Source organism: Microplitis demolitor, chromosome 6 (assembly GCF_026212275.2).
Source record: "Microplitis demolitor isolate Queensland-Clemson2020A chromosome 6, iyMicDemo2.1a, whole genome shotgun sequence".
NCBI classification, from domain to species: Eukaryota; Metazoa; Arthropoda; class Insecta; order Hymenoptera; family Braconidae; genus Microplitis; species Microplitis demolitor.
The window spans coordinates 5,130,303-5,149,564 of record NC_068550.1 but is presented as its reverse complement, the minus strand read 5'-3'; the positions used below and the strand labels follow the sequence as shown (position 1 = coordinate 5,149,564).

The following is a 19,262-nucleotide window of genomic DNA, read 5'->3' as shown; positions in this document are numbered from 1 at the left end:
GAGGACATTTTTTTTATTTTATTTTTTTTTTTAATAAATAAATATATACATACATACAAATATATGTATGGAAATAAATCTTAATAATTACAAAAGTAAACAAGAGATTCAATGCTTAAATAATAGCTTTAATATTAATAGTTAAGCATTGGAATATTTTTTTTTCTTATTATTTAAATAATAATAATAATAAATACAATTAATAATACATTTTTTAAACCTGCCTTACAATGCTGCGTCTTTTTTCATTTATTTACAAGTGATACATTTTTTTTTTAACTTTTAAAAAAAACTATTCAACTTTAATTTTTAAAAAAATTTTGTGCTACGGATAATTTATTGTTGGTCTTTAATTTTTTTAAATCTGAGCTCTAAAAATTATTGAATATATCAGAACATATGTGAATCCTACTAATGAAATATTACTACAGTGTTTTAAGATAAAACTAGGATGTTTATTTTTGTTATAATTTTGTTTTTTATTTTTATTTTCCTCTACATTTTACTATCAGTTGTAGTTTATTGTAGCGAGGGGGAAAAAAGTAAGCGAGTAATTTTTAATTATTATCATTTTCTCTCTCATTCTCACACACTATTGTGTTTATTTATTTTTCTGATTATTATTATTATTATTATTATTATTATTATTATTATTATTATTATTATTATTATTATTATTATTATTATTAATACTATTATTAGTATTATTATTATTATTGTGCATTTCTCACTTGTTACTATCATTATTTATTTTATTATTTATTTTTCGGCAGCCAGAAAAATTAATCCATCATTTAATTAAAAGGCTAATTGTAGCATTTTATTATATCGTAGTTTTTTTAATTACTTGGCTTTGATGTTGAGTCTTTTTTTTTATTATTTGAATCGCTTAACATTTTGGAATTATTGTTAATAAATATAAAATTATTTATTGTGATGTATGCAAATTAGGGGTGTGCAAATGGGGGAGGTTCGAATTTATGAATTCGAATTTTTCGAATAATTTGAAAACTTTTAAAATAATTCGAATTATTCGTAAATATTTAAATAATATGTAAATTTTCGAATACTTAGAAACTTTCTGATTTGTTTGTAAATTTTTGAATAATTCGAAATTTTTTTTTTTAATGACTTAAGGGGTAACGGTAACCGATTTTTAATTCAATTTAATTCACGGATAAAGGCTGGAAACTTAAAATAGAGTCTTTAGCGTTTTTTAAAACCTTAACAAAGGACTAGAAATTTCGTATATTCAAAAATTTCACTTCGTCTCCGAAAAAAATTGTTTTAAAAGTAATATTTTTTTTAATAATTCAAATTTTTGTCAGAGGTCAGAAACAAAACTAGGCCTCAAATCTACAAAAACAATCATTTTTGCTTCCTTTAAAAACTAAACTCTTTATTAACCCATCAGCACTCTCGTGTTTTTCACTACAGCGACATCCTATAATTTGAATAGTGTCCTGTGAGCAAAATTCTTATAACGGGGGAGTGCTGACGGGTTAAATAAAATTCGAACACTTATCAGCTGATCAGAATTTTCTCGATTTCCATTGAAAAGTTGCAAATAATCCGAAAATTGACTTGTAAATTCGAAAAGTTATGAATAATTCGAAAATTTTCAAATTACTCGATTCGATTCAAACACGATACGTACCCCCGTAATAAAAATGAAATTTTAAAAAATTACCAAAAATAATAAAATAAAATCATCTGATATTTTTTCCATCAAAATAATTATTTTAATATTTTACTCATCAATAACCATAGTATCAATAAAACACGTACCAATTTATATATAATATATATCCTTTATATATTTATAATTCCACGTACTATATCATTATCATCAGCATTACTAGATATTTATTTTTGTCACTTAAAATTTATGTATGTAATATAGGTATCTTTTGTCTTTTAAATTCCGTTCACAATTATATCAAAATGTGAAAATGAATTTATATTTTTATTTATATTACTTCAGTAATTAATTATTAAATAAGTTTATCATTATCATTATTATTATAAATATTATTATTTTTGTTCACAATTCTCGCTTAATTTATTTTCATTTAATTATCATCCCCTAAAACTTTTTTGTTAAATTAAAATTGAACTTCCTACAGACATGCCATTCAGGGTATTACCGGTTATGGATTGATCCAAACAGAATTTTATTTATTGTGTCTTTTATTTTTTATTTTTAAAGTAAACCATCAAGAAACGTAGAAAATAATTTTTTTAAATTCAACGACGTATACAGCTGCGTTAATTTTTTTTAATTACTCTGCATTCATTCTTAACCCACCCATACATTTTTTTTTATTTAAGGGGAGAAAAGATCTAAGATACAAAAAAAAGAGGATATTTTTGTGATTTTTTTTAGAGTGCTTTCTTTATTAAAATTTTGAAAATTTGTGAGATTATTAAGCATCATTCAAAGAATATTCTGTTAAATTTTCATAAAAAAATATTGAAAAATAAGTCAGTGGTAGTGGGGAGAGACGAGTCACTTGAAAAAAAGTCTTCATGCCGTAGGCAGGATAACTCATGAGTACCGATCTGAAATCAAAAAACTAAAAAGATTTCTTTAATACATAAGTTTATCTTAGATTTGAACGGTTTTTTTTTTAATAACTACTTATTTTTTAATTAAACAAAAGGAATCATTTTTGGCAAAAATCAGAGTTTTTTAATTGCACCTTTACCAAAAATTAAAAAATGAATATTTTGTTTATTCCTTTGTTCAAATCCATCAAACTTTGGTACTCAAGAAATTTTTTTGGTTTTTTAACTTCAGATGAGGCAGTCATGAGTTATCCTGCCTACGGCATGGAGACTCTTTCAAGTGACTCGTCTCTCCCCACTACCACTGGCTTATTTTTCAATATTTTTTTATGAAAATTTAGCTGAATATTCTTTGAATGATGCTTAATAATGTCACAAATTTTAAGAATTTTAATAAAGAAGGCACTCTAAAAAAAAAATCACAAAAATTTGCTCTTCTCTTTGTATCTCAGACCCCTTACCCCCTTAAACGGCATATTGTGATTTGGATTTTTTTTTATTTTCATTTAAAATTTCAGGTTTTTTTAATGAATTTTAATAATACAAGATTTACCTCAAGATTTTATTAACACGAAATTTTCAAATTCGCTTACTGGTCACGATCTACGGGACTCTTAATTTTTTTTTTTTTGGAAGGCACTTACTACTTTTTTTTTTTTACTTTTTTAATAAATTATTTACTTGATTACTTATTTTTTTTTTCAATCATACATTCAAACTCACGTCTCTCGTACACTCGCTCGCTCGGTCTCGCAATTTTAATTATTTCATTTATTCTCTCTCTCTAAAAATTTTAATTATTTTATTTATTTATCTCTCGAAACATGAAATTTTATTTCATATTTATTTGAAGTTGCTTATATATGAACACATTTAAGCTTAAATTGTATAAATTTTAATTATGAATTTCTTTTCCGTTTATTTTTTTACAAACCGGAAGTAAGAAATAGTACGTATACAATTTTGTATATTTTTACATGAAGGAGATCGGTAGCCAGTGAATTATTATTTTTTTTTTTTTTAATTTCTATGTAATAAAGAACGTCTCCTTCGCACTTTTGGTAATGTTACAATTATTATTATTATTATTAAAAATTTTTTTATTATTTTTTGAATTTTTTTTTCGCACAAAAACGTTTGTATCAAGAATATTTATTTTTAAATATCAATTACCAACTGTGCTAATTGGAACGAATTTTTTTTTATCCCAAAATTTTTATTTTTATTATTAAACATTAGTCCAGTATAAAAAAATTTATATTTTTACATAAATACTGGAGTAATATAAAATAAGTTATGATTTAAGAAAATATTTAAATGACCGAAGCGCGCGAGAACTTTCTTTTCAATTCCTAGACACAAATGGGAAAGCCAAAAACAAGATTCTCTGTGAGATTTGTTTTTTTTTTATTTTTTAATTTATAATTTTTTTTTGAAAGGCCACTTCGAATAGTGTTTACTTACACCCACTAGAAATTTATTTTTAATTTTTTAATAATTATTAGACCGTTCGATAGCACGAAATTTAAAAGAGTTTATCAGATCCGAGTGATCGAGAATCCTAAAAAAAAGTCCTTATAAATTTTGAAAAATACCACGATCTAGTTTATTTAAAAAATAATTTTTATAATCCAAAAAAAAATTAAAAACATTCACATCACAATTTTCCATCTAGATTCACGCCTACAATCTTAAAGTTTTACCTCAAAGTTCATCAAAGATCCAGTCTAAATTTGTTTAAAAATTTTTAATTTAATGATTATTTCATTTAAGTTTTTTTTTAATTATTTATTTCCTAAACCTTATAATTTTTATACTTGGCATACCCCAAATATGGCAGGAAGGCAATTTATTACACTTAAATAATTTTATTTTCATTTACATCAACTTTTCGCACCACATTTTTAATAATAAATTTATTAAATTTTTTTAAATTTTATTATTCACCATTTTTTTTTTTAAACTTCTTTTTACAAGTCAGTGACAAATTTTGTACATTTTTTAAAGTTTTAATACAAGTAGCAAGTGAGATACTGGCATTTTTAAAATAACATTATACTTTACAAAAGTCAACAAATAAATTTATACATACATAAGAAACTTAAATTCAATTTAACCCTTCGTCGTCGCGCAGCAGCGTTCCGTCACCGGGTTTTTAATACTGCGGTGCTGCTGAGTATCATAACTATGATTTTTCAAAATTGAAACCACACAAGTTTGTACGACTAGACAATGGTAATTTTTTTTTATGAATTTGTTGCTAAAATGAAACTTTTTTATTAGATAAAAATATTCAGGAAAGAGATGAGTTAAATGAACTGGAAATGAGTCACTAGTGGTAACTGGCAACACTGTACTAAAAATCCAAACAAATTCAATGCCTGTCCTGGCGGATCCAAATTACTGTAATTTACTGTATTCGATAGAATTATGGACATTTATGGTATTTTGCGGTAAAAGTACACATTACGGTAACATGAAATATTTCACTGGGTTACGGTAAAAATTTCATAAATTACGGTAGATTTCATTAGTATGCGGTATTCTACAGTAATTTACGATATTTTGCCGTAAGTTGCGTTAAATTGCGGCATTTTTACGGTGAAATACGGCGGATTTACCGCAAATTTACGGCATGTCTGCAGTATTGTATGATAGAAGTGCGGTATCTTTTGCGAAAAGTCCGGTATTTTACTCAAAATATGAAGTAACATTTCGTTGTTTTACCGTAAAGTAAAGTATTTCACTGTCTTACGGTAAAAATGCCGGAGGTTGCGGTAACCTTCGGTAATTTATCGCATTCTACCATAAATTACCGCAGCAACGGCAAATTTTCAGTAAAATACAGTATTTTGTGGTAACTTACCGTAATTCGGATCCGGTAGAGCGAGTTCACTTGCGTCAGCGGCAAATCGCCTTATTTCTTAGGTTTTCCAACAAAAAAAAAAAATATTTTTTAATATTTAAAGTATCGGAAAAATAATTATCATTCATTCTTTCGATACTAAAAAGCATAGTAGAAGAACTCATTAAATTTCAAAAGACTAGGAAATTTATTTTCTTTTTAAATAATTTCTTAATAAAAATTACGGCGCTGCGGTCAAAGCGCGACGGACAAAGGGTCGATAAATTAAATTTTATTTCAATTTAAAAAAAAAAACTAATTGTTTAAAATTTATGATTTTTATCTCGAGTTGCGCGTGTCGAATTCCAATGTATATATAATTAATTAACATTTTATGACTAGAAAATCGCAGGCAATGCCATTGCGTTTAATTCACCATCATTGTATGCAAAAGTTTACCAACTCCGTCCATTAATTAAATTTAATATATGAGTAATTTCGACACACGTCACTCCAAGGATAAACTTGTACGTCAATTATCTCATATTTTGCTTCACATTATATTATATTTAAATCCTTTCATTTCCCTTTCTCTCTCTCTCTCTCTCTCTTTCTCTCATTCTTATCTTGCAAAAGGCTGTGATAATTTTATTATTATAAATATTATCATTATTATTTATTACTAATCTTGTTATTAATTTAATTTAATTATTTTTTCGAAATTCCCGCTATAACATGCAATCGATTCTTATTAAACTATTATACATTTGGCATTAACATATATAATATGCATACATCAATTACGTGTTAGCTATTATTTATTTACTTTTTTTTTTTAATTCGCAATTTTGCTATCACGACAAACTAATTTATTTTTAATTTTTCAAATTTTCATCCATTTTCTAAATCCACGATCACGATAATTTTGGCGCACATTGAAGTCCACAATATATTGACTAAAATAATAATAAATAAATTATGTTTTTTTTTTTTTTTTTTTTTTTTTTTTTCAATTAATTAATTAATATCTATATATAATTATAATAATAATTGTTTATATTTTACACCATCTCTTAATCAGAAAAAAAATTTCTTTTTTTTCGAGATACGTAAAAAGTTTTCAACACTCGGACGTGACAATAACTCTTTGCAAGGCTCGCTCGCTTTTTTGATTATACACTTTCTTTATTGTTATTATTATTTTTATTTTTAAAATTTTCTTAATCAAGGCCCGTTTTAAATAATGAGTTTATCACCATTTGTCTTCTTGTGTAACTTCACTCACAGCATTAACATTTTTTTTTTTAATTAAAAATTACATGTTAATTTTAAAACCAAGCAGTCTCACTCTTATATTAATCATTGAGTCGTCGAGATTGATGGAATCATTAAGAGCAAAAAACCATAAAAGTTTTATTGCCTGATTAATTAATTAATTAATTAATTAATAATAATAATAATAATCATTTAATTAAGATTACTGTTCACTACGAGAGTCAGTTAGCGGTTCTAGTTTTACCGGTACTTTGTCTTTGTCTTTGTGTCCATGCTGACTTTTAACCAAGTCGGCGATGTCTTCTTGGAAGATATTATCAGGTCGTGGGCTTATGTAACTACGTTGTGGCTTATAATGCATTCCACTTATTGCACCTAGTCCACTTAGACCTCCTAGTCCACCGATACCGATTCCGACTTCAACACTACTCGGTATGTGTGCGGGGTCCATTAGCGGCGCGAGGGGACTCGCCAGTGGGCTGCCTTCCATCGGACTCTCTGGTGGTCCACCCGAGCCAGGGCTTGGCAGTCCGAGCATCAATGGGGAATTTCTGTTATTGTTACTTGATCCGCTGTTATTATTCATATGATGCTGACTGACTTGCACAGCCGCTTGGAAGTTTGCCGAGAGATTTGTTGCTACCATATCGTGGGGGTGGGATTGGGCCGCCGCTACCATACTGCACATTTGGTGTCGGAGACCTAAACATAATGTTTTTTTTTTTTTTATTAATTTTATACTTTTTTTGGTTCTAATAAGAAGGTTTTATTGTCATAGGGGTGGGGGTAGAGAGAGATACTCCCAAATTTGAGCGAATTGAGTATTATTATCATTTTTTTTTACTGCATTATTTACTTTTTATTTTGAATTCTTGCTTTATTAAAAATCAATAGTTGATAGGTGAAAACTGTAAAAAATAAGATTTGTTGGTTATGTATTTTTTGCTTTCTGAAATAATGCCTCTTATTTATTCATAACAAAAATTAAACTATGAGTTATCAATTGTCGAGAATGATGAATGATATGAGAAAAATCACAGCTTACACAGTAATTTTTAAATTCTATCTTCAGAAGAACACTACTATGCAAAATAGTAATATTAACGATCGAAAATTTAATTTTAACTAGTTTTAGAATAAAATTTGAAATTATAAAGTCTGTTTATTATATAGAACTGGACAATGTCGAGTTTGGAACTGTCATATTTGTTTGACTGGATAAAAATGTAATTTTTACAGTTTCGGAGCCGCAGCGTTCTACTACTATACGAAACTGTAATAAATACAGATATGAAATCAATTTCTCAACTGCTCTTTTTTCCGTTTTTTACAAGAAAATTTAATTTCATTTTCAAAATTTTTTTTTGACTTTTTTCAGGGGATACCCATTTTACCCGCAAAAAATTTTTTATATTTACTTTGAATATAAAAAAAAATATTTGACGTATTTGAGTTCCCTTTTTCCCCCTCCCCTATATTTATTAAAAAAAAATTAATTTTATAAATTTACTGATAATTAAAAAAAAAAAAATGAATCTTTAAGAGTAAACATAAATTATTTATATGCGGGTATTTTTGTTTGTAAAGAAAAAAAAATAAGGCCAATCAATGATGATATTGTTTTTTTAATCATACAGTACAAATAATTGAAGTTAAATTTATTTTTATCTCTTTGTTAATTTTTTAAATTTATAATTTAAATATTTGATAATTTGGCTTGACATTTTATCCTGTCCCACTTTTAAAAAAAATATTTTAATATTTGTATTTAAATAATATAATTGACAATAAAACCTTCTTAATTTAAAAATTGTTATCAGTTTGTTGGTAAAGGGGTTTATTGAACACCTATGGTGTCAAAAATGATGAGGATGATGTATAAAATATCGTTGGGAATTACCTTGGGCGACCGCGGCAACCGCAGCGGCCGCAGCAGCACTAGGGCTTACCGCGCCCTCTGGTCCATTGCACGCATAATTCGCTAGACTTGGATATAACGGGGTCGGTTCCTCTTTCACGATATTTCCGTCGCGAAATACCACCGCTCTAATCACACCCCGGATATGCTCGTCCGGCCATACACCCAAAAGAATCCTCTGAGGTCGTCCCCTTCCTTTCGGTCGGAGATCTGGTAATTTTAAACAAAAACAAAAATAAAAATAAAATAATTTATATATTTTTTTTTTTTTTTTTTTTAATAACATTATTATTTATGTAGTTTAAGTAAAAGTGGAATTTTATACAGTAAATCACTGTGATGACTTTAATAAATTTTTATTTATAATTTTACATTTAAAATTATGACTTTTAGTCATTAAGTCTAAAACTAAAAGGATCTATTTTCTATTGCTAATTATATTGTAGACTCATTTTTAAGCTGAAAATTGGAAAAAAAATTTTAGCTATAACCTAAGCCTACAATTGGCAATGAGAAAAAAATTATGCGTCTTCTTAGCGTCAGAGCTTCCTAAAGTCAAAAAGCCGTATGAAAAAATGAGTCCTTTTGGAATTAGTAACGCGAAATAAATCATTAGTATTTAATTAAATTTTAGACAAAGAATAATTTTAGGTTTAGGTTAGCGACAACTTTTCTACTTGTGCAGTACAAAGTATATAAAATATGAATGATAAAAAAATGTATTGATGAGGTTTAGTTAAACATTATGTAGTAATAGTGGGATTGTTATTGTTATCGTACGTTTCTCCATGTGCTCAAACAATAAAATATCAAATTATAGAAGCATACGTAAATACAATGGCCGTCAAATAGTGTAACTACGAGAAATGGCGGTCCCTAATGCATCCGGCAAACGAGGTTCAGCTTGTTGTAATTGCATCTTTTATGAGCGCAACTAAATCTAAACGCGCGCCAAGTTACTCTCCAATGCTACACCCACATTTTGCGAAATACAATATCTTTTTTTATCTTTTTCTTATTATTTATTTATTTACTATTTACTATTTATAATCTGTAATTAGTTATGGTATTTATTATTATTATTTATGTTGTTGATGTTATGTGTGACAGAATAAAATAAGCAACTTATAAAAAGTTAATTATTTAATTATATAATATAAATTTATTTAAGGGAAAATACTCACCAGCACTACCATCGGAACTTGGCCCAAGCATATTATGCACTCGATTTGCATAAAGAACGAATGTTGGATATGGAATATCGTATTTTCTGAAAATATAAAAATTTTATTTACATAAATTTATTATTTTATTAATTATAATAATACTAATAGTTAACGGGTAAAATTTAAATTATTGAGATGATACTGTTCGCTGGTAAATTATTTTATTGCGAATTTTGTAATTTGATAGTCATCACGAAACAAGAAATAATACTTTTTTAGAGAGAGAAAAATTTATGGTAATAATTACAATATTTCATGAAAATAGTTTTTATATTGTATAGGAACAGTATTTTTGAAGTATCGATTATAGGAATGGTATTCATTATTATTATGGCAATACTATTATGGTAATTATTACTATACAGTTATAGTAATTTTTGTCATAGTGTATGATAATTATTACCATATTATTAAAGTAATTATTACCATGATATTATGGTAATAATTACTATAGCAATATAGTTATGATGGCCATAATTATATGCTAATCGCTACCATATTATTATAGTAATTATTACCGTATAATTATGGCCATCATAACTATATTGCTATAGTAATTACTACTATACTATTATGGTAATCATTACTGTATTGTTAAACTGATTTTTACCATTCACTATTGTAATCATTACCATACTATTATAGTAATTATTACCATACTATTGTAGTAATTATTACTTTACTGTTATGGTAATTATTACTGTACTCTTGTAGTAATTTTTACCATACACTATAGTAATCACTGACATACTAAAATAGTAATTATTACTATACGATTATGGTAATGATTACTATACTCTTGCAGTAATTTTTATCATAGACTATTGTAATCACTGACATACTACTATAATAATTATTACTACACTATTATGGTAATCATTACCATATTATTGTAGTAATTATTACTATACTCTCATGGTAATTATTACTATACCATTATGATATTCATTACTGTGTTAAACTGATTTTTATCATCCACTATTGTAATCATTACCATACTATTAGAGTAATTATTACCTTACTATTGTAAGAACTTTTACCATAATAATTGGAACTGTTTCCATAGTTATAAAAACTCTTCCTAAAAATTATGGAATTATATCCCATAACCCTAAGTAATTATTACCATAACGGTATTTTTTACTACAGACCAAAATAAATTGTTTTCTACGTTGGCATACTTGAAAAATTTAATTAATAGAATATTTAATATTTTTGTAAAATAAATAAAAGATCAATATAAATGTCATCTTGTAACGGAAGTAATACAATGAACAGTTAATAATTAAATGAATAAAATCCCTCCAATGATTAATAGTTAAATCGTCTGAAATATACACTCAGAAATAATAAAATATTTGATATTTCATTACGAATAAGTAATTATAAATGAAATCAAACTCCGAAGATAATTCTGTCATACCGATAGCTCATTCGAATCAGTATAATAATATATTTATAAGCTTAAAAATATTTTTAATAAAATTTTCTTATTTAACAAATAATTAGATTAGGTGGACTAATTAAAAGCTTAAAGTGTTATGTTATCGAAATAAATGGTCAACATCTAATTCTACAGTTTGGTATCCGGTTGAGACATAAATATTTTATGAAATTTTATATTTAAATATTCTATATCCGATGATATCGATTTTAATAACTTTATTTAGCTATCCTGGATATTATTAAATATTAATCATGTTGTCATCCAATTTTCAGTTCTAGTCGAACATGAATTTTCATTTAATCTCAAAAACTTAATTTTATAGTCAAGACTTATACTCTTATATATTTTAAACAGATGAAAATATTCGGCTTTTAGTTTAATATTCATATTTTTTTTTTTAAATAAATAGTCATTCATTTTTTATATAAAAAAAAATAATAGTTTTCTAAAAATACGCACTAATAGTATTTCAAAAAAAAAAATTTACGAAATTACTGAGCTAAAAGTAAACTTTTAAATTGTAAAATTTATTAAAAATATTTTTACGCTGGATTTCATCAATTTTCTGTAATTTTCTATTCCAGGTGCCTCGCATCTTATTATCAAACTCAAAATTTTTTTTTTGCCTAAAGTAAGAGATCCAGTACACGACCAGAGAACTAGTACCCTATCATTCTCATTTGCTAAATATAAATATACAAATATATGGAGTGATCGAGTAGTTCCCTGATCGGATCTGGGTCTTTTACATCAATTACTAATTAATAATTATTGAAGTAAATAATAAATTTACCTAGCAGCTTGACTTAACGATAATCCTTCTTTCAAAACACTGAAAATCGCCTCAGCCATAGTTTCCGGCCTCCATGATTTTAGTGGTCCACGTTCACGAAAGCGCAAGTTATGCACCAATCCAGAATTTGTGTTCCAACATTTTTGCCACAGTGACTGCAGTTGATACTGATAGCTATCTGCTGTAACAATTTCCCCGCAAAAATCGCGGAGATATTTTTCAATTAGTTCATAATTCCCAGGTACTCAACAAAAAAAAATCAATTTTTTTATTTATTTGTTAACATAATTATCAATGGCGAAATAATGAAAAGTAAAAATAATTATTTTCTTCCCTTTCTCTTCCTTTCAAATTATCTACATACTTTTTTAATGACTTATTGTAACAATCAAATTTTATAATACCTTAATAATTTATAACACGATTATCTGTAACAAAAGAAAAAAAAACACAAGTAGGCAGTAAGTAATTGAGGTAATTAAATAAATAAATTGAGAACAACGAATTGTATATTTTAAATTCAATACAATAGTTTACAATGGAAAAAAAAAATTATTTTTTTTTTCTAATAACAAACATTTATGTTTTTAAATGCAAACATATCATGCTGGCATTCATTTATTGCTATATTTTGATAAACAATGAAACATTTAATTATCGGAATGTTTTTTTTTATTGTCAACTACAATAATTAATAATTATAAAGATTATAAAAAAAAATAATTATGCTGGAATGTATTTTTACTTTTGTCGAATAATTAATAATTTAAAAAATATGAAATAATATATATATATATATATGTATATAAAATACAAAGTTAGTTTGTAGTGATGTAAGCAACGTATTCTGAAAATACTTGAGCACCCGTTCTTCGTCTCTGAGGATGGCCTCAATTCACAACGATTATTTAATAGTTTAGTTATTGAGTTTAATTAAGCCTCCGTCAATTTAATGATTAATACATTTAATTGGAAATCACAAATATACGCCATTGAGTCTATCTTTGGACCAAATGAGTGATGGACTAACCAATAGAGTTTTTTATTTTTCTTTTATTTTTATTAATTAATTATTTAATTGTTCATTAACTTTTATTTTTCTCATTTACTATTTTTAGATTGAGTTTAATTAATATATGAAATTATCAGCACCGTCTTGTAATTATTTACAAATTATTTTTAATATATTTTTTACAAAATAGTTTATTTTTATTTATTTATTTTTTATTTTTTTATAAATACTCATTAATTGCATGGTTTACAAGTGTATTATATTATGTTATTTTTTTTTTTTTTATGATTAATTAGTAAGTCTAAAAATGTTTGTGTTCTATTTTGAGCAAAGGTCATGTAGATATCAACAAAAATATCAAATAGTATTATGAGAATCTTGTACTCAATATCAGCGAGCGATATATTTATAACATATCGATATTTAATTATTATTATTATTCTTTTTTTTTTTTTTTTTTTTTTTTGTAATGAAAAAGGTACAATTTATTATGATTGATAGCCACCGAAATAAACATTTATATTTTTTCTTTTTTAATAGCATGATTTTTTTGTTCTCCAGCTCTTTGTATATAAATATAACTATAACATATAAATATACTTATTTTTAGCTTAATGATATTTGAAAATATAAATATAAAATTTATTTTTTTAGAGATTATTGTTAAAGTTTTATTTTTTTTCGGCAGTGATTAAAAAAATTAGAATCAAGTCTTAGAAATCGGTTGTTAAAGTGTAGTGAGGTTCATTTTTTTACTGAAATTAGAAGACTAAGCTTGATATTTACGTAATAATGGAAGTACGGAAGACTGGGGTACAATGGGCACCTGGGGTAAAACGAGATGCATTAAAAGTGTGAACTAAATTTCGTTAGTATCAAATTTTTTATTTTATTTTGGAACTTTAATTAAATTTGAAATTTTGACGTTTGGTTTTTTAATTGATAGAGTAAATTATTAGAGAATTTTGAATGTGATATGTTCGAGTATTACAGAATTTTCTGCGCTAGTTAAAAATATCAAAAATAGATTTTTGAGATACTTCATTATAAACGGAAAAAATTTTTGATTCTCTACCCAGGGTTCAAAAAATCAATCACTAATTTTTATATATTTTTTAATTATTAATTTATCAAAAATAATTTTTACTTCATCGTAATTTTGATTTTTTATCAATAAAAAAATCGGTATTTGATATTATAATCAAGTAAAAATTATTTTGATAAATTAGTAATTATAATTAAGAAAAAATTCAAAATTAGTATTTTCAAAATTAAACACTTGGAAAAAACTTAATTAAATTGCAATAATTGTAAAAAGAAATTGTTTTGAATACTCCGTCTCCAACACACTCAATTTTCAAAGCCTTAGTCTAAAGTATGCATAATTATCAAAATTATGAAATTGAAAAATCAAAAATTTTTCTACTGCAAAAGTAATTTAAAAATCAACCAAATATTATCCAATGTTATAAATTTAATTAATCATTATTATTAATAATAATAATTTTTTGAAAACGTCAAAAACCGATTCAAATTTTTTTTTATGTTTTTTTGGACAATTCACGTGTTATCGTAACCACCCGACTTTATAAATTAATTAAATATATTTTCCACGCAAATATCAAGCTCGAATTTCATACACGAGTGAGCTAATCAATTACATATATGTAATTTCAATTAAATTAATTTTGAAAATTTACAGCTCAAAATTTCTTGTCTGCCAGAATTCATTTAACGTTTATTCAAATTTAATTATCAATTATATTTATTTGTATATTGGAAGACAATATAAGGCACTAACTTTAAATAAACAAATTGAACTCTATTTTAAATTTACAAAATTAAAAAATATAATAATAATAATAAACGATAAATATTTGGATTTATTCGTCATTCGTTATCATTTTCGTCATTGAAATAAAGTGAAACAATGGAATGTTTTTTACAAAATGCCCACCACCATCTAAATCCCGACAACCCAGTAAAAATAAAACCCGGATCACGTCGTCTGCGTAATTTTTCAACAAAATTCAAAATAGCATTCAGTGATTTTTTAGTTCGTCTATTGTAAGGACTGACAGTTATGTCACAGCAAAATTCAAGGACTGCATTTTCTTCATTTGAATCAAGTCCAGCTTCTTCAAGTACCATCATTCTCTTTGATTTTCCTAGTATGTTGTCATAAAGTGTCCCTTTGGGAATTCCATATTTTGTTGAAGCCTGGGTAAATCTCATTTTCTGGGTGACAACGGCCTCTATCGCATCTTGCAGATCTTGTCGGGTCCATGTTGGCGCTTTCAGCTTCAGCAGGCTCGAATAGTCAGCTAGAATACAGGGAACAGTGGGGACTTTTTCTAAGGTGGGTAAAAAAAAAACGTATCGTCTCTTTAGAAAAAAAAAAATTATTGTCTGCAATTATTTTATTTTTTTTAAGACGAATAAAAAATAAAGCGAAGAGTGAGATCAGATGAGTACTTTGTTATTTTTATTTTTTTTTTACTCGTGACGTGATAATTATATCTAATGATTTATATTCCGTAATTACCAATATTAAAAGTTGTAAATTTTAATTTTTAATTACAGTTTATCCTTCAGTATTATCGATAAATCTTTTGTTACTCTGTCCAATTATAATTTAAAATAATAAATTTATAAATAAAAGTTTCATGAAAAAAAAAAAAAAAAAAAAAAAACTGACTGACTGAGTGGTGTAAAATGAGACGAATTGAGAGTGCTTAGGTGTAAAATTTTAGCGCTTGTGAAGTTTTATAAATGAGGGATGGAAAATCCACGAGTTGCCACCTGTTGGCATACCGGAAAATCCGTGGGTTTGTGAACCGCGTTTTCATCCACTCACCATCACACTATCAAACTTTACTATGCCCCGAAATAAATATCATACAATAGGTAAATATACAACTCACTTTTATTTTTACCTTTTACTCATACATTAATTTTAACAAAAAAACTTTACCTCATTTTTTTTTTTAAATTTAAATTAATTAAAAATTTATGGGAAATATATATTATCAAATATATGAAGTAGGGATACTTTACTGAGACATTTAATGCATGCATAAACAGATGTACTGACATTTATGCAGTCAGTTACATATCCGCGGTATTGATTTTATGTTGTAATAGACTAGACACTCAATCTACGTGCACTGACGGACGACGGACGATTGGCATAATATACTCAAGTACTCTAATCTTTAGTGTGAAAAATATTTATTGTTTTATCAACGTCACTAAGTATTTAATTAAAATACATTCATTTGCTTTTTTGTTTTTTTTTTTTTTTAAATATTCTTTTTATTCAAATTTATTTTTACTAGATAATTATTAATATCTGTAATTAAATTCTTATATAATTTATTGACTAACTGATCAAATTTTGTTTTTTAAATGTGTCAGTAAACGGGAATTTTTATTTTTGAAAAATTTAATTTTGGAAATTTCAATTTAGTTTAATTATTTAAATTATAAAAAAAGTTTAATAGTTCAAATAATTTTAATATTTTTATTTAAAATTTCGGGACAGTGTGGGCAAAATGGACTACTTCAAATATTTAGTCAAAATTTTTTTTTTTATGTCCAATATTTTTTCCAATTGTCATTTATGGCTCATATGATCATTTTTATATAATTTTAAATGTCCCAAAATTTTTAAAAAAATTTTTTCAGGATTTTTCAAAAACTCAAAAAAAGAATTCATCGTATTCCAGTAAACTCTTCATTACTTTCTTGGCAGTCCATTTTCCCCACTCTTTTCTCATATAAATTTTATTATTATTGAAATTAAAAATAAATTTATATCAATAATTTCAAAAATATGAAATTGGCTAATTTCCCTCGTTCAATTCAGTAAAAAATTAAAGGTAATTATTATAATTTTTAAAGTCAAAATTTCCATAATAAAATTTTTAAAAAATTAAAATTACAATCATCATTAAATAGATAAATTTATACTATGAAAATAATTTTATTTATTTGACCTCACTCTTCCTTTAATTTTTTTACTCATAATAATTTATCACTTTATTTCTAATTATTTATTTTTAACTTCACGAAGTGACAAATTTTAATTAATGAATAAAGTAGAAAAATAATGAAGAATTTTTTAAAAATATTCTACAGTTGTATAGGTTATCATGATTGTCAACATTCTATTAATTATTAAATTTCCTCTCTCTTATACCCGAAATAAAACTGCTGATTTATCAAAAAATATCAAAAGGTCAATCCGCAAAATAAAAAAATTTCTATATTTTATGTCGATCATAAATGATTAATTAAAAGTTCTCATTAAATGGTTTATATTTTTTCGGTTAATTTAGTAATAAAAACTCACCTGATATATTGGAGGTGGAGGCACCGAGCCAAGCGTGGGATGATTCCAACAACTTGGCCTGAAACAAAAAAAAAAAAATAAAATAATTATTTTAAAGTTTAAAAAAATGTTTAATTATTATAATAGTTAAAGAAGTATAATAATAATTGTTTGTATAATAATTGTTTGTAGAGCAAAGTAATATTTTTTCCACCTTCAAGACAAACTCTCTGTAATAATTATAACTCTATGAATAATGAGTTTCGCGCGAAAGTGCTCACGGAAACAACTTTAGTAATATGTGAGGCTTTTTATCCTAGAGATGGTTTCCACGAGTAAAAAATGAAATAAAAAAAATTCAAAAAAAAGTGCATTGCTTTCGATGGAACTAAAATCCTTAGAAAGACACACGCAAAGTTAACTCATTTTGGAAGTTTATTTCCCTGCACTTTCTGAGCATATTACGACCGTCTGATATATACTCGGGCCACTTGCCTTCTACATCCTCATAGCAGACTTTCCGAAATGAATTTTCAAGGGTCTTATATATCTACATTCACTAATCATCTGCACTTATTTATTTTCTCATTTGAGCCGTATCGAAACTCTTTCACTTAACGAAAAAGGAAAAAAAATTAAAACAGTAATTAAAGTTTCGTTTTATATTTTCCTTTATAAATTATTGTTCTCTGTAATAATAAATAAGGAGACATTTTTTATGGTCTCATAAACCGTGAAAATTACTATGTTGACATAAAATTCATCGAGTTTTTCAGATTATTCTAGTATATATTTTATTGCCACAATTAGATCAGTTTTTTTTTTAAATTTTCAAAATAATTCAAATTTTTATTCAATTTTCGCGCCACCTACAAAAATTTATGACACTGAAGTTGACCGACGTCTAATAATTTTGATTTCTACAAAACGACAAATTATAAAAAAAAAGTATTTAAAAAAAATGCACCTGTAGTTTTTTTTTTTTTTTTTTTTTTTTTTTTATGTAACTGACTTATTGAAAAAAAAATCAAAAAATTGCTAATTGTCTGTTAACCTCAGGATCATAAAAATTGTATGATTCGTTTTCAATAAACCTAACTATGCTTACACTACAAAAAAAATTCTCGACTAAAAGTAAATGTTCTTGACTCGAAATTTTTTTGAAAACGTAAATTTTCTCGGATAAAGGGAAAATCTTTTCTAACCAAGACAAATTCTCTAAGTTCAAGAAAATCTTGACTTCAATTTAATCCTATCGAGATCAATAGAAAATCGATTATATTCTGATTCACTTCAATCGACATTGACTATTTTCAAAATAAGACTCTGTGGCCAGGGAGACTCTTTTTCCGACAGCGCCAACCGTGAAAGTTACGAAATATTTTTCCATTAAAATATTACGATATAACTGAGCTTGAAAAAATATAAATTTTCCAAAGATTTATTAAAAATAGAATTTATACCCAGCGCAGCCGGTGGAAATATTGCTGATTAAATTAATAAAAAATATTTTGTTTCAAATTTAAATTGAGCGAATTGATGAAGATGAAGATGAAGGTGAAAAAAAAATATTTTTAGTGTTTAAACTAAAAGGGAATATAGAAATGAATTTGCAAAGTTGTCTATTGAGTTAATTCCAACAAATATTTGTCAGCAAAGAGAGACATAGGCTGTTGGATCGAGAATTTCAGTCAACAGGGAATGTTGGAGGTAAACGTCGAAGGTGGACAGTACGAAAGGGGAAATGAAGAAGAGAAATAGCAAAAGATAGAAGGTATTAAATATAGATAGGTAAAGGAAGAGTTAGAGAAAGAAAGAGTTATATATATAGATATATATCGTATT

The 19,262-nt window shown here is 25.8% G+C and overlaps 1 protein-coding gene across 4 annotated transcripts in view; it reads right to left on the bottom strand.

The window, feature by feature from the left end:
- Positions 1-6,421: 6,421 nt before the first annotated feature.
- Positions 6,422-19,262, bottom strand: part of LOC103573984 (protein bric-a-brac 1) — a 212,241-nt gene continuing 199,400 nt past the window's right edge. For 3 of the 4 annotated variants that reach the window (XM_014442315.2, XM_014442312.2, XM_014442319.2), the window contains 5 exons: positions 17,439-17,496; positions 12,073-12,253; positions 9,791-9,876; positions 8,589-8,816; positions 6,422-7,390 (listed from right to left, as the gene is read on the bottom strand). In XM_014442315.2, coding sequence (XP_014297801.1) covers positions 6,891-7,390; positions 8,589-8,816; positions 9,791-9,876; positions 12,073-12,253; positions 17,439-17,496 — 1,053 coding nt within the window. In that variant the 3' untranslated portion in view covers positions 6,422-6,890. The remainder of the gene's footprint in view (positions 7,391-8,588; positions 8,817-9,790; positions 9,877-12,072; positions 12,254-17,438; positions 17,497-19,262) is intronic. The other variant, XM_053739817.1, reaches the window with a different exon arrangement.